Source organism: Melanaphis sacchari, unplaced genomic scaffold (assembly GCF_002803265.2).
Source record: "Melanaphis sacchari strain LSU unplaced genomic scaffold, SCAv2.0 Contig1_pilon_pilon, whole genome shotgun sequence".
NCBI lineage: Eukaryota > Metazoa > Arthropoda > Insecta > Hemiptera > Aphididae > Melanaphis > Melanaphis sacchari.
Window position 1 is genome coordinate 6,733,245 of NW_020270976.1, and position 17,745 is coordinate 6,750,989.

Consider the following 17,745-nt stretch of genomic DNA (forward strand, 5'->3'; position numbering starts at 1 on the left):
AAAAAATGTTAAAACCACGAACACCAAAAACCATTTAAGGGCGCTTAGATAGGGATCGGATAAACTAAAACTCATAATATATATTATAATAAGTGTATTAAATAAAACATAAAACTAATATTTTACGAGTACTTCATGACTTAAGTAAAATTCAATATATTACCAGAGTAGACTTTTATACTTTTACTTAATTTCTGATTTTTAAAGATACCTAAATATATCAGTGGAAGTGAAATTGCTGAAATGGTTTATCTTTAGTAGGTACATTATTAACTGTATAAACACGGCTATCTTGTACCGAAAGCACTTGATCAATAATATTATATACAGGTATAAAAAATAAAACACACTAAATGATTGTCGAACGTTTATCATTTTTAAAAAACACCATAAGACAATAATAATTTAATCGCTCGTTTACATTTTTCATAGATAAATAATTTCGTCGTAGTTGTACGGTTATTGTGTTTACGATGTATATTGCATAGATTATCGCCAAGTATTATTACTCCCCCGCAATTACCTACGCTGCACATGGGGATAAAACGCAGCGCGCGTAATGTGAAAACGGTATAAACGGTTCGCGGTGTACAAACGATAAAAAAGTAATTTACTACACGACACGACACGGGGATAGAGCGCGGGGAGAGTCCGCGCGAATCGCCTAATTGTGAGAAAATATATTTTTACGTCATAAAAAAACGTTATACGCTCCGTTGCACATCGACGTAACGTCGTGACGTATCAAGCTCGTACGCGCAGGTATAAATGGAGAATCTCGACGCGATAAACGGGCAGGAAGAAAATGACGGCCTAGCAGTTCGAGGGCCGCGAGCACCACCACAAAGGTCGTACTTGCAGCAGTGGCGCGTACAGTGCACCGCATCTGTGCAGCAGGATTCGCGTGGGCGAACACGAACGAGACGTGCACCCCCGCTGTAGATCAAAAAAAAAAAAAAAACGTCAAGTGTTTAGTGTCGAACCTCGCATATAGTGCGGCGCGGGGGCGCAAAACGATTGATTTCCCGCAAAAGTCACACGGCCCGAGAGGAAAAATCTTAACGGTCCACAGGTCGCCCACACGCGAAAAAATTCGATCCCGATGTGTATAATAATAATTAACATGTGTCCGCTCGCGCAACAATACATGCACTCGCATAGTTCCTCGTCCGCACACAATATGCATGCATATAATGTAATTTTAATAACTTTATATTATATTATATATTATATTATACACAGCGCGCAGTGTAATTCCCGTGCGACCCCTTTCTCGAAAACTGCAGTACTCGACGACGACCGTATCAACACATTATAATATATATATATAATATTAATATATCGATGCGCGTTATAACGGTAGATCGTCGTGTAAAATATAATAAATACATCGCAGTCGTCAATCGCACGGACGATAACCCCGCAGCGCACAGGGGAGGGGATCGAGTGTCGACTAAATGTCTGGTGTTTGCGGACGTATTATTACTGTTCGATACAACACACAAATACGTAGGCGCTTATATTGCCGCCGGTATACTATACATATACTGATATACGCGCACTGTACATAATAAGCGTGAGGTCAAAGGGGTGGTTTTGGCGTGTGACCGTAGGCGGCGATCGAATACAATGGTTTTGCGTGTGTGCGCGCCGCGGTCGTATATGCAGACGGGAACGGTCTCTCACCCCGAAAGCATTTTCTCCGGCGAAGAGTTCGTGGGAAATCGTGCCCGGAACTACTCTCACACAACCCTTCGCGCGCGCCGAGTATATATATATATACCCTTATATTATAAATCGCCACTTTTTTTTTACCCATCCATCCGCCGCCGCCGCCGCCGCCGCCGCGCCTACACTGCGACCATTATATAATTACAAACGTATAGGACACTTAGTCTCGTGCGCGCACACACACACACACACACACACACGGGGGGGCATAAAAATGTCGTACTTACGATTTACACGCATTGTTGTCTAACGATGAGTATGGAACTCTAATGCCCGTGCAGAGTTTGTGTACACTGTACGTACACAATAATTTATACCTTTTGTAAAATCTATACTACCTGATCCACCTCCATCAAGCGCACGTACACATTATTCGATGAATTTATTATACACGGGCGCGTGCCCGACGTGTGCCTGATGTAGTGATGCGACGTTTATTACAGCGGAATAACCTTTGTCGGTCGCCACTGGACACGGCGCTACGTTATAATAAAATAATTATGACAACACGCATTGTAAACACGCACGCGCGTAACCGTATTTAGGTACCTATATGTCGTGTAGATATATATATATATATATATATATGTTTATACTGCGTGTTCAAGTAGGTGCGATTTAACTGTCTACTTGCGCGTTCTCGTTCGAAATCTACTTTTAAATAATAATTATTGTACGATACACGCAATCGCGTAAAATCGTTTCTTTTTCTTTTCTTTTTTTTTTTTTTTATGTAAAATAAATTGCTAGGGATTTAATTAGTTGGTACCTACTTAATTGTAAAAAAAAAAAAAAAAAAAATTAACGTAATAATACGCGAGTTTTACGAAATAAAAATGATAATAATAATGTTTCGTAGTGTGTTATATTACCTATATGTAAAACTGTCTAGTGCACACAACACTGCAGCCGTGTTATCCGTCTTGACGTTTATATGGGTTATCGCGCGGTTACATAGCAGGTGGTCGTCAGCTGTAGTACGTATACGTATATTATTTAATTGACGGTGTAGACGCGATTATTATGCAGACGAGCGATTTCTTACACCCTATAAATAATAATTTTTTAATATCGTTCTATTGAAAAAAGATAATTAGATTTTAACGCGACGAGATGATGCGGTGAACGCGAGACGATACGCGTGCTAGACGTCGTGAAGAGTATAAAATATATTGTAGGCGGACACGATACTCGACACGCGCGCAAATAATCGTCTCTGCCGTACGCGATCAAACCGCAAGACACGCGCTCTTTATCATCATCATAATAACGTACTCGTATAGTAGTAAACATGGTAATCGTCATTCGCTCGCGAACTCTAACATCGATGATCGGTTTAATTTCCGAGACAAAACGAATTAAACGCCGACCGCCGTCCGACGGCTTTTGCTTTATTCACAAACCACCGCAGTTTGACGGTACGTATACATAATATAGTGTATTGTCCAAAATATGTAAATCTCGCGTGAGTTCAAATAAATTATAATGCGTTTTATGTGCTTTTGTCGAGTAAATAAATTATGCGAAAAACAATGTTGAAGATAAATTATTTCATAAACAGTAATACGCCATTAGGCAATTATTATATTAAAATCTAATTTTAAATACAATTTACTATAATAATAATATGTAATACTGTACATTACACAATGTAATTTTTTAACCAGTATAAAAGTTTATTTTAATATACATGAATACGACCATAATTTATCAAGCGTAGCATGCACCCAAAGGCCAAACTGATAGGTTGGGTTGGGTTATAAATATCGTACGACAGTCTACGATTATATATCAATCCCGAACCCTAAATATTAATTATTACTATTGAATACGCATTTCATTTGAATCATTAAGTAATTAAAAAACCTTTAAGCGATAAAATATAAAAGTAAAAAAAATAAAATACATCATAATATTAATACGTTTATAGTAGTATAATAACTGGATGCTAATAGATCTTATTATTTAATTTAATAATTATTAATAGCTTTGTAAAAAAAAAAAAAAAAAATGATTTGTTTACTTATTTTTATATTTAAAGTTCATTTTTAAAGATTTCAAAATATTTGATTATAATATTCATTGAAATATAATATAATATTAGGCGTAGTATAATACAAATAAATTGATATAAAGCATTCGGTTATAATGAACAACATTTATTTTAATAATTTCCTTTATATTTATAGTTAATAATTAATACTATACATCACTATATCAAGTATACAAAACAAAACACGAGCATTATTTTTAATAAAATCCACTTATGCACTATAGGTACCCCAGAAATAACATTTTGGATTCAATATTCAATGTATCTACATTTTTAGCCAATAAAAAAATTATTATTATTAATCGATTATTAACTGAAAAATGAATAATTTAGACTTGCACGATAAAAAAATTTAGTTAGCTGGGTTGTCAAGTATTCGAGAGAAAAATACGCATAAACAAACTTTAATATACTAATGTGAATGTAAACCTACAATATATTATTTTAAGTATAGAGAGACAACATATAAACATTAAAAAAAAAAATCTAAAATTATTATTGTACTTCGCTCATTCACGATCGTTTGGATATTTGATGTACTGATTCTGATGATATGGAGTTATTAACTGAAGTACTATTAAACAATATTATGCGACGATCTATTAAATAACCATTAAAATCACTTCTAAATTTATTTTAGATCCCGAGTGGGATAATGATGTGCAATGATATTATTTTTAATGTCCCGAATGAAATATCAAATCGATTCGTGGAGATAAATAGGCAAGGGCGATACATTAAATCGTAGAAGTAAATCAGTTATAATAGTTAATAGTTTAAAGAAAAAAAATGCATTAGTCACATGGACACATACATGTAACTATAGAATTTAAAATTATTAGATAAATTAAGATATTACGACGAACGTTCTAAAAAAAAAAGATTTAATATTACGCTTAACAAAAGTTTGAAATTAATTTGTATTTTTTGTTAAAGTATTAAAACTTTAAAAGTTTATAGTATCTGTATATATTTACTTATTTTTACGGTAAAATGAAAACTGTTTTGTAAGTTTTTCTTTTTTTTCTGTTTTGTAAGTTTTTCTTTTTTTCTGTTTTTAAAAAGTTTCTACTTGAAAATTGTTAAATTGCACATTTATAATAATAATTTTTATTTAATTGAATACATTTTTAAATTATTTTTATAATTAAATTTATGCAATAATGTATCATTCTTATATCAAATATTTAAATATGAAATGGAAATATGGACAGTATGGTACTGCCGTCACTGGTTATTTTTATGAGTTATATGCTTATAAGTTATAACTTATAACTAAGTAATATGTATACCTACAGCAACAAAACTGTAAAAACGATTTATTGATAATATCCGTAGATACAATTTAATATTATTATTAATATTGTATTATACTTCAAATTAAAATCAAAATTATTAAAATAATTTAATAATTAATATGTGTAAGCTTTTTTAGATTTATGAAACCGTATATTCTCTCTCTGGCGTTGTGCTGTGTATAATATATAGATGTCGACTGTCAACTGAACCTCATAATTAAGTACCTTTATACATTTTTAAAGATATTTTAAAATTTCTATTTTGTTATTACCTAGTGAGTATAAATATTACGTGAAAAAAATAACAAGTTATACTAATAATTAAAAAATATAATTGTGTATATTATAATTTATAAGTATAATAATTAATAAACAACAATGATATATATAATTCCAAAACTTAATAATATTTTTTAAATATATAAAAAAATTATTAAAATCGTTAGTTTTTGACTTAACTCTTATAATAATATACAATTTTGTCAAAATTTAAACTTCAATTATGTATTGAAAGTATTTTTGCGTAGGCGTTATCGATATTTGTTTTATGGTAGTAAGAACCATTCACAAGTTCCTTGTAAATTTGTATTATTAAACTCTATAAATTTCTAACAACGAATTAATTTGCAAATGTTTATGATTTTAATGATTTTTGTAAAATTTGAACTTAAAAGTGTATATAAAAAATCGTCATGTATTATTTTTAGTTTTTTTATACCACCATTTACAATGTACAGTGTACAATTCGCTATGCATCTTAATTCAGATTTTTAAGTTTTTTTTTACTGATTCTAAACATTTTTTTCAAAATGTATTTATCTTCTTCTTTCTTCCCTTCTTTCTGAATTCCATTTGGTCGATTTATCGATTATACATTTTAAAGATATGCAGTAATTGAAACGTATTTTATCTTTTCATTTATTTTTTTTTATTTTTTATATCGAATAACAATAATTTGTGCATGGTTGTCAATACACAATTTTTAAGAATAATCAATCAATGAAAACTTCGTTAACTTTACCCATCGTCAATTCTTATGATGGCCCATAATAGATACAACCAGCTTTAACCAACTATGTAGTACACTAGTGCCGTAGTATAATTTCGTTAAGTATTGTACTATAATGATTAATGATTAATGACAAATAATAATAAAACTATATTATACCTAATTATCAAATAATTATCACTATTAAATATTACTCATTATTCATTAATATGCAAGTATTGATATAATACTCAAATATAAGAAACGAAAAAACGTTTAAAATATTAATTACCAAATATCTAAACTATCGTAAATTGACTCATTGCGTGCGGCGTTGACTATATAACGGCATATCACAAAATATCAATTATCAAAGCTCGCTGACCGTAATGGTAAGGTGACTATACGTCCTGTTTTATACAGGATTGTTCTTTATTTCAACTTTATGTCCTGTTGTCCTGACAATCTTCTTTCAGGGCGATTTTTGTCCCGTATTTTCAAATCTGTCCCGAATTAATTCCGTTTTTTGCCTTACTGTTATAATTTATAACTTTTGAAATTGATTTTAGAAAAAAGTCATTTTTTTAATGATATTGTTGTCGGCGATGTAAACCGTACCTATGTATTATATTTACCGACCAGCGCGACCGGCCGCAACTTGTTTCTTATAAAATGTTAATTATTTTATTATTTATGAATAAATATTTTTTTACTGTTAAATATAAGATAATAACCAATTATAATAGTTCCATGTTGAGCACAAGCGTCGTCACACATATTTTGAAATATCCACGTTAAAAAAAAAATTAAAAATTATAATAATTTTTATACATTCTAAACTTAGTATGTACTTATTAATTGCACAATTTAATATATATAACCAGCCAGATATAAACATGACAATAAAACTAATATGATATTTTTCATGTTATTTTTTTTTTGTTTTTATATCTACGATATAATTATCTTCGATCTAAAAAAAAAAATACGTAACAATATTATTTTCAGTTATAAATTACTGGAAAAACATTATAATATTATATACTTATGTCGATTATACAAGAATCCATTTTCTTGGAACAAAACACAATTTTGAAAAATAAATTATACAATGGTAATGTTTTTAAATATTAAATTTGTTTCGTCGTAAACGTAACCAAGTGTGCAGGTTATTAGCTTTTGTTTGTTATTAGCCAGTTACGTATATTAAAAATAAAATAATAATATACGGCATTTATTTATAAGTATAACCGATATTCGAAGCGGCCGTGTTGCCTATACGAGACTTTCGATTGGCATTTGCAATAATCATCGACTAACAGTTCACAGGTAGTGACTATAAGATTATATAATTATGCTACTCTCTCATTATCGAAAATATAATATCCGATAATGAAATTCAATTACGTACATGACATACCACCCGCCTTAAAATCCCATTTCAAATCTACAGCTGACAATTAATTAATAACATAAAATTTACATTTTTTTTTTTTTTTAAGTAAAATACTAAAATACGTGATTAAAAGAAGTTTTAAAAAGTATTTATTAATTTTAACCATGTTATTTTATGTTTTTCAAAATAATGTTTTTGTGTCTAAATTTTGATTTTCAATAATTTAAAAATTATATTTTTTCACAGTTAAAAATCAACAAAAATAATAAAATAAATATTAATTTAATAATATTATGATTATTATTTTTTTAAATATGGGACGTAATGGATTTATATTATATATTAAATATATTACGTTGGGTGTAACACGAACATATTTGGATAATTCGACATACATTGTACGGTATTATGTCATCAACGGTCAATATAAAATGTTATATTCTGTAGCAAGTATCTCAATAATGACAATAGTGCATTAAAAAGCATCTAAAATTGTATTTTATTTACTTATGCTCTCCAAAAGCGGTACTAAAAGTGACTTGTTTTTAGTGACTTTTGATAGAACGCCCACTCTGTGATATTAATAGTTGTATTCGAGTTCGATCTCGCAGTGCGTATTATTATCATGGCCGATTGGAGATTGTATATTAAATAGTCTGATGTTTAAAATTCTGTTCGGTAAATATAGGTACCTACACGTACGCGAACGACACGTTTGATTGCCGAGGTGAGACCAAAGGCGTACACAAGAACTTTGTACCTACGCTACGATTGAAAAACTTTAACGAAGTATATCGAATCTGAACCGTGCTAGCGTGGGATGATGTGTGTGTATATATATATAATATATATACATATACAGTATAATATACATTATTTATACTCGATACATATCGGCTGCCTCCACGACTACCATTCTATACCTGTTCAGTCTACTCCGTGTTCCACATCACATTACGAAGTTACGGAAGTCCAAAAACTTTTTTGGACGCCCTTTCGACTTTTACTCGTGTCATATACCTATATTCTATGCGTAATCGTGGACACTGGACATGTTTTTATAGGATTCGACAACCGGAAAATCCGATTCACCCCGATACATACCGAAAACGGACATCAAAACATTGAATTATGCTACGGCTATACTTAATAAGGTTATATTATCACGCCGCGAGCGATTACTAATTAGCGTTTTTTTCGTTTTACATATTATCGCCGCAGCGTTACGGACGTACTGTGCGCATATCACGGTCAGCAGACCGAATTCAATTCACAGGTGTACCAGAGTTATACCGCGATAAACCACACGCGCTAACCGTTTGAGTATATCACATAGGTATATATATTTTATATATTATTATAAACTATAATATAGCTGCATGCGTGGGGTCGACGCTGCAAGATCCACTTTGTGATATATATTATATAAGTGCATTATGTTGCATTTTTTTTTTAACCATATCCGCTAAGTATATCGTGTGTTGTCCTTTAGTCGTGGTAGGTACGTTGTAAACTTAAATTACACCGCACGTGTACAACGGTAAAAGCATTTATTATCGTTACTTATATAATGAACGGTGTATATACACACGGCAATTTGATAAAGTGAGAGTGAATTATTTATAATATAAATGCACGGTATGTGTACTTTTATATTTTTGTACCTACTATATTATAATAGTATCTATCGCTTGTGTGATGTTGCTGAACCTTTAAATTTATGCAAATTAAATTAAAAGTGTTTGGTCTTACTACTTACATGTGCAGCACTTCGATACTATTGATGTATAACATGATACAAGGAATAAAAATATTTTTAATATAAAAATATGTGTGTAACATCAATAAAAGTTTTAAATATTTAACACTATTGACGTATGAATATAACAGTATTACACGGTGAAGTTAATATTAAAAGGCCATTATAAAATAGTTTATGGTAAATTACCCACGAAATACCGAATCGTACTTGACAAAAATGTCGAAAAATTTCTTGGAAAGTCATTTTCGGCGTTCGATCGCTGAATAACGAATAATGGAACATTAACCCATTACCGACCGTATATATCAATAAAAGCTCACGGCTGCCGTTTTAACGGTAGTTATCTAAACGTCTACTACAGCCGTATATAATCATATCGTAGGTACCTACGACGTATAACAGATCAGAGATCGGACGTGTCAAATAAAAATATCCATAACGACGTCGAGTACGATAGCGTCTCTTTTCGGCGACTTTGCACGACGGACGTCTGCGCGTCACAAGTCATCACAGACAATAAAGGCTGGCAGCAACCTCGGTATTATGATTTACCAAAAATAAAATGTCGAAATTGTTTGTAAGAATAAAAATACCGGGGACTTTACGGGCAGTTTGGCGCGAAAGTGCGATTTGCGATTTCGACGAAACAACAATGAGCACTACCTTTTTGATTTCTAACCGCTAAACAATAAAATATGAACGGTTTCGGTCGACGTTCCGATCGTACTAATATTTATAATCATATCATTCAAACGCTGTTCAAACATAAATCGAATAACACGCCGGCCGCGAATCGTCGTCGTTCGCGGATTGCGCGCAAATTTTCGCTGCGGCTCACTGCTCGCCACTCTGGAAGGGCCGCTTTAAGTTTTTAATCAAACCTATCCCTACGGGGGAGGGTTAACTAGGAGTTCGCTTGAAATGTGCTGAATTCTTTTTTTCTGGTGTAGCTTATTTAGATGAGATTGATACATTTTTATATTGTCAACAAATGTGAAATTTAATTATTATTATTGACGGGTAATAATGGATATTAATATGGGCTATACTATATAATGAATTGTGGACCGGTAGAAAAAAATATTTTTCGAAGGGCCGAAACTACCTCCCCGCCCCCAATCCGGCCTCGACCACATCTCGACGTGCCGATGATAATATTGTCGTGAATTATATGGTCAAATCGGAGACGATAATAATAATTAGCCCGCACGTGCGATCTGCACTGCGAGACGACGGACGCCGACGCCGACGCCGACGACGACGACAACAACAACAACAACATCATCATACCGTCACCAGTGGTATAAAATATTGTTATACCGTTTTAAAAAGCGCCACGAGTCCGTTCGTAACATAATAACGGACAACGTGTGCGCGCTCGGTCACCGCCACACATCGGTGTACTACATCACACCTATTAACGCGAAATTAATAACAAGTGTCGCGGACTCGGGCCGATCACGTGCCCGCTGACGATTTGCCGTACACACGTACTCGGGACGGACGTCGTCGGCCGTTTTGTCCTGGCGCGCGCGATAACGGCCGAGACGAATACGCGTGTGTGCGTGTGTGTGTGTGTGTGGACCGTAATTCATACGAAACGCCGTGTAGACTACGGGCGCACACACACACACACACACACACACACACACACACACACACACTCGTCGGCGCGATAACGCCGCAGTCGTCGCGTGTGCGCGTATAATATTATTACCGCGCGCGCACACCCACGTATGCACGCGCGCGCACACACTCGGAACCGGATGGCCGTGCCGCGGGTGAGAAGGGACGCCCTTCCGGTTTTCTACTGTCTGTTTGATTTGTTTTTTTCGGTGGTGGGGGGCGGCCGGCGTTGCGGCGTGGGGCGTCCGGACGGCGTTCGACCGACGTACGGCCGCCGGTCGTCCACGCGCCGCGGCAGTCGTCCGGCTCACGTCGTACACGTCGCGCACACGCTCGCCCGCACTTTTAATATACGACATACGCCGCCGCCGCCGCCGAGTCAACAAGTGGTCCGCGACGAGACCGTTTCCTTAAAGATAAAACCGCAAACAAGGGGCCGAAACACGTGACCCTCTCACCCCCCCGCCGTACAGGGAGGTTTATTTTATTTTTTTCTTCGCATTCGTTACGTCCGCGACCGCCAAAGTGGCTAACCACAACCATCACCACCGACCTGCGGTCCGTGGCGGCCTGCAGCCTCGCGTATCGGACGCACGGCCCAAATGCGCGGCTACTGCGGATCCCGGCCGCCGTCAACCGCTGTGGCGCATGGTGGTGCCCTTGCGTGACGGCTCACCATCGGATTCGTCGCCCGTTCAGCCACGACCACGGCCGCCGCCACCGCCGAGCCCCCCCACTGGGGCTACGGACCTTGGAGTTCGATGCCCGCGCCGCCGCCGTCGTCCCGACACCATCAACAAGGCGTCAAAAGGCATTTCAACGAGAGCGACGATTGCGACGACGCGTTCTCAGAGGAGTCCAGCAAAGACCAGTAAGTACGCCTATCCGGCAGTATATACGAGCTTAACTCTTCGGCAGATAATCCGTCGTACCTATTTCGAAGGAGTAATTACTAATTTTAGAAACGTCGATTTTTGTATGTACGTTTCAACATTTTACTTCGGATCTTAACGTGACATAAAATTATTGCCGACACGGAAATCGTGTTTATAAAAAAAAAAAAAAAAATTTATCCGAAATTTTTTGTCGACTTATTTTAAATCGGTTTACTTACACATTTTTTTTTTTATTTTCCCACAGTTGTTCTTCGCCCGGAGACGGCACCGACACGCCTCACATGCTCACCCGAAAAAAACGCCGGGGTATCATCGAAAAGAGACGTCGTGATCGCATCAACACCAGCTTGTCCGAACTCAGGCGTCTTGTGCCCACAGCGTACGAAAAACAGGGTTCGGCCAAATTGGAAAAGGCCGAAATTTTACAGCTCACGGTCGATCATTTGAAAATGATTCACGCAAAAGGTAAATCTCTCGTTTACCAACAATATTTGTTGTAATTATTATTATATATATTATATACATCAAAGTTATGATAGACTTGAATCACGTGTTCGTAAAACATTTTGGTTTTTTTCTTAGATTTTTTTGAACTATTTAAATCTTTTTTATTAAACTTTGACGGATTTGGCATATATTACATACTATTCACATTCAATTATACAAACGTATATTTAATAGCCCAATAATAATAACAATTATGTAGTATAAATATTAAATATATATATAAAGGTTGGCGTCCAGTCATTCGTATCGTTGGTTCTTGAAATAAAATAATCCTAGTACTATACAATTATATTATTATTGTGTTTTCGGGCTGATTTTCCGGTCGCATATCCCATTAACGATTTGTCGTTGCGCAAGTACGTTAAATTATAATATATTTTAAGCTGTGGTCGTCTTCGTCGTCGACTGTTATAATACGCTGCTACATACCAGTACACCTGCCTCTCGTCGACTTCCCGTCGCAGTGGCATAACATTTAACAAAAGGTGTACATGCATAACTACTTATACCGCCGGCAAAGGGTTATAGGACCGGAGTAGTACGATGTAAATAAGTATTCAGTCTATTAACTCGACATATCCTGTTCCTCGGCGACAAGTGCCCGTCGTAGTGGAACACGCGCGGCATACAACCGCAGTACCTAATACATTTTATCACCATATTATATTATTATAATACGCAACGATGACGGTGTCACACGTCGTGACCATAGACAACTGCGTTTTAATGATATTATTTTTTCACGAAAAAAACCTTCTTTTCGAGTATCGGTTTGAATTTAACGACTATACATTCGACGTCGACTTGGTTCATTTGTACCGATTATTTAGACATTATTTAAGTACACTTTGTATATGGGTCAGTGTATATACTTGATTATGCAATGCGTATATAATATGCGCGTGAAAGATATTTCAGTACGTCAATTATTATTTAGATGTAGTCGGTATAGACGCTTTAATGGATCATACTGTTAATAGTATTATACGAAAACACTTTTTGTTGTTTTTATTCGAGACGTGATATTTCTATACTTTCGTGTTGTAAGCACGCGCGGCCATCAGGTGTTTTCGATCGTGTGAATTAAGACTTTTATCGCTGTTCTGACTCGTGTCCGTGTACATAAATTGTTAACTCACTTGTGTTTTTTATTTTTTTTTTTTTATTTAATGGTCAAAATTAAATCGCGATATCGCGGAGGGGGTGGTAATACGGACAGATTATACTTATACACCGTATATACACATTACCGTGAGAACGTGATTCCGTGTCAGCTGCCCCTCGTCGGTCGCAAATCGGCGCCACCCTTTTCCCACGATTCGCCACCAACCACTGCCGTTTTGACGATCATCGTTTCTCTTTAGACGGCAGCCCCCGCGCGCGCGTATATTTATACGCAAACACCACCGATCACACGACGATTTATTGTTTGTTATTATGATTACTATTATTATTACCATTATTACCCGCAAACTCGTAAATCGGCCGTGTACGATATCGTGGGAATACCAATTATTACCCGATGACAATCTTTAAACAAATATAAAATTAGATATGTTTTATAAAAAAATAATATTTAAAACAATGTTGCCTTGTCCCGTATTCCGAAATTAAATAAATTTGATTAACATTAAGTATCATTATACTTATACAAGAATTACGTAAATATGTATAAAAGCAATCTTATTTATTAGGTGCCTGACATCCAAAAAATAGTTAAAAACTTTAACGTTTAGTCTCCAAAAACAACAAGACCATGAAGCTAGCAGATAAGCTATAAACCTGTGACCGTGTACAAAAATTGTTTGTTCACACTCAATTAAATTACAATTAGTGGTGGGAAGTTCGACCGAGTCTTTTTAAACGGGTGGTTGCGGGTCATATTGTGGTTTTTTGTAATTCAATTTTTATTATTAATTTATAAAAAAACGATTTAATGGCGGTTATGGTTAAGTGGTATATAGTGAATAGTAATAATATTGATTAATTCAGCAACATTTTTCACTAAAAGTTCCTGCACAGCTGTTTGTACAAGTCTATCATAATATGCAATTAATTATAAGTTCAATAAAATACGACAAGTTAATTATATTAACTTTGTAAAATCAAATTATAATCATCGAAAATACGTAATTAGTACCTATACCTACTAGTAACGTTAAACTTCAGAACTTAAATTTTTGAAAAATTGTAAAATTGCAAATCACAAAATACAATATTATAATGTAGTAACAATTATTATTAACAATATGTTTTGTTTTTTTTCACACAGGTCTAGACACGTTGGCTTACGACCCGTCCAAATACGCGATGGACTATCACAATATCGGGTTCAGGGAATGCGCCAACGAGGTAGCCAGGTACTTGGAGTCGGTGGAAGGCATGAACGGCCGGGACCCGCTGCGCGAGCGGCTACTGTCGCACTTGCAGTACTTTGCGGCGCAGCGCGAGTACGCGGCCAAGTCACCGGCCGCCGCGGGACACCACAACGCGCCGCCGCCGCCGCCTCCGCCAGGTTGGTACGGCGGTCATCACGTCGGAGCGCCGCCACCTCCACCGCCACCGCCGCCGACTCTTCCGCCGGCGCACCATTACCCGTCGACGACATCGCCTCACCAACAACAACAGCAGCCGCCGCCGCTGACACTTGCCCCGCCGCCGCCGCCGCCCAGCCACAACAACAACAATTACGAGACGTCAGCGACGGCCGCGGACGGCATCAAATCTGCGGCCGAAGCGGACGCGGTCGGCCTCACCACCCTGTCGTCCGTCCCGGCGGACTATCACCATCACCACCACCATCACCAACAGCAGCACCACCATCGCGGTCGCGACGACTACCAGCACCAACACCAGCACGGCGGCAGCGGCGGTGCCGGCAACCAATTGCACAACTTGCAGCCCGTTCAACCGCCGCCTCCGCAGCCTCCGTCGGGCTATCACGACGAGGCCTCCATGCACCAACAGCACCACCACCAGCAACAACAGCAACAACAACAGCAATACCAATCCGATTCGTCCGTTTCCGCACAGATGAAACCGTACAGGCCTTGGGGCGCCGAAGTGGCGTACTAAATTTAACCCTCCCCTAAACGTTTACTCCGCGCTCATACCGTTAGTATGCATGCGTACTTATCGACGAGTGGCAAACGAGCAGCTAACGCGTAAACGACGACTTGACGAGAATTTTTCTCCTCTGACATTTTTTTTTTTTTGCTGTGAATTATCATCATGAACCGTATTCTAGTCAACGACCTCAACCAAAGCCATTTTCGTTTTTTTTTTTTGTACTTATACATAGTATATTATATAATAATATTATAGCAATAATTATAACTATACTCGCGAATCCGATTGCAGCAGATACGTAAAAGTTTATCGGCCCGACTCACGCATTATATTGTTTGGTGTTTGCTATTCGTCATACACATCATATTATATATCGTATCGTTGAATGATTAACGCGTTGTGAGGGAATGCAATTGACGAGTGACTTTTTTTTTTAAGTTTTATGTATATTTTTATTTATTTATTTATTTTTTTTTTTTTTATATATATATTTTAAGAGTCTTACACACGGAGAGTTGTACGTATTTTTGACACGTAAGATAATCCTATACTTTTATTTTTATATAATATATGATATTTATAATGATTATATTTTGTATGATATATGATAAATAATTATTTGTTAACGTATTGTTTTTTTATTCCTCAAACGAAAATACAATACATATTTTTTGAAAATCAAATTATTTTTTATTTACGACTTATTCTATAGCATCTTATACCTAATCTATTATATTACGTGTAGTCACAGTGAATAATTGGTAAGTATTTTCAATCACAGCCTTACATTTTTTACTTTCATTAAAAAACAATAAACTTCACGCTGTATAATATATGACGAACACTTTGACGTCATTAGCTATTGAGAATCAAGATGATCGTATCACATTACACAGCGGCAGTATATACATCACAAAGATCGAATCACTATATTATACATAGCTGCTTTGATTACTTCCAAGGCGGGTTGTTACACACCAAGCATTAAAAAATGTATTCCGCACTATTGTGTTCGCGTTTGTTTTCAATAATATTTCATAAAGAGAGGATTAGCCGGGCTCGTTTGAAAATAAAAACCATATTACGCGTTTACGTGCATATATATAATAATATAATATGTATGATATTTTATGCTATTCTTTTGAAGCTTTGCGCGGCGTTACGTCGGTCGCGTGTCTTTCTCATTAGTCTAAACTTGTTATGGGCCGGTAATCCCGAAAAAGCAACGGCGTATTATTAGCTATTTTTTTATTTTTAAATAAATAAATGAGTTACCCTTGTTTTCGAAATAGCAAACTAGAGGTTGTTTTTGTTGTCCGGGATAGCCATTCTCGAAGGGTGGCGACGAACCGGTTATTATTACTTGTGTATGTAAATTTATCACACTAAATCCCTTCATTAAAAATCGCATACATTTACTATTTCAATATAAGTAAAAAAATTTTGCAATAGTTGAGTGCAAAACATATATACAGACCATATGAATACACAGTCACTTATGGTTTTATTTGCGCATGTACGCCGCTTAACAAAGAAATCGATACATTTAATATGCAATAATTCATCACACATAATACTTAGTGTCATCGAGAGAAATAAAAAAATATTTTTATCATACATAATTTGAAATATGTGAATGAATTGTACTTTAAAAAAATGTATTTATTAACATTCAAAAGCAACTAGCAAGTATAGGTACATAATATCAAATATTAATAGTATGTTGTTTTAGAATTTTTAAATTAACAGACTTAAATCATTATTTTGATATAAACTTAGTTTTAAAAATAATAAATATAGATAGGTAATATTAATTCATATTTTTGCATATTATTCAAATTTTTTTAATAATTAGGTACAAATGTTTGTAGTGTATTCTTATAATACATATAAATGTATAATTGATAAAAAAAAAATATATATAATTTAATATTACTATATAAATTTTTTTAGTGTATATCATTATGATCTACGCACGTATTTCATTGTTTTTAAGGCTTTAGCGCATAAAGTTTCAATGTTTTTAAAGTGTACTGTGTATACTTTTATATTATTATTATTTGTATATGAAATATACAAATTTTATAGTTGTACACAACCGGGTTCTCAATTTGTATACGGCGAAATTTATATCATATTCATACATAGTTTGATAATTATTAAAATTTAAAAATAATATTTTAATTTAGTTGTATACAAATTAGTGAAGTTCGTATGAAATTCATAAGAAATTGGAAAATTTGAGTGTACATGTTAACTTTTTTTTTGTCTCTAAACCGAAATTGATGAAACATAGCTCTAACAGTAATAATTACTGAACTAGGTTCAAATTATTTGACTTCGAACTTTTTACTATTGCACTCTTGATTAATAATCAATAAATTGATGTTTGGGCTGATTATATTATTTAAATTCGTAA

The 17,745-nt window shown here is 35.0% G+C and overlaps 2 protein-coding genes across 4 annotated transcripts in view; one reads left to right on the plus strand and one right to left on the minus strand.

The window, feature by feature from the left end:
* Window positions 1–17,745, minus strand: part of LOC112593343 (gamma-2-syntrophin) — a 43,302-nt gene that overhangs the window by 11,185 nt on the left and 14,372 nt on the right. The window contains exon 1 of one of the 3 annotated variants that reach the window (XM_025337733.1): window positions 2,604–2,627. The exons of 1 other annotated variant lie outside the window; for it this stretch is intronic. The gene's annotated coding sequence lies outside the window, so the exon portion shown is untranslated. Of the gene's footprint in view, window positions 1–1,958; window positions 2,030–2,603; window positions 2,628–17,745 lie in introns of those variants that run through there. One more of the 3 variants, XM_025337732.1, reaches the window with a different exon arrangement.
* On the plus strand, window positions 11,526–15,870 carry LOC112593274 (hairy/enhancer-of-split related with YRPW motif protein; the record flags this gene model as incomplete). Its single annotated transcript, XM_025337637.1, has 3 exons — window positions 11,526–11,725; window positions 11,995–12,215; window positions 14,530–15,870. Coding segments are annotated over 3 exons (1,224 nt in total), but the record flags the coding sequence as incomplete, so codon positions are not given.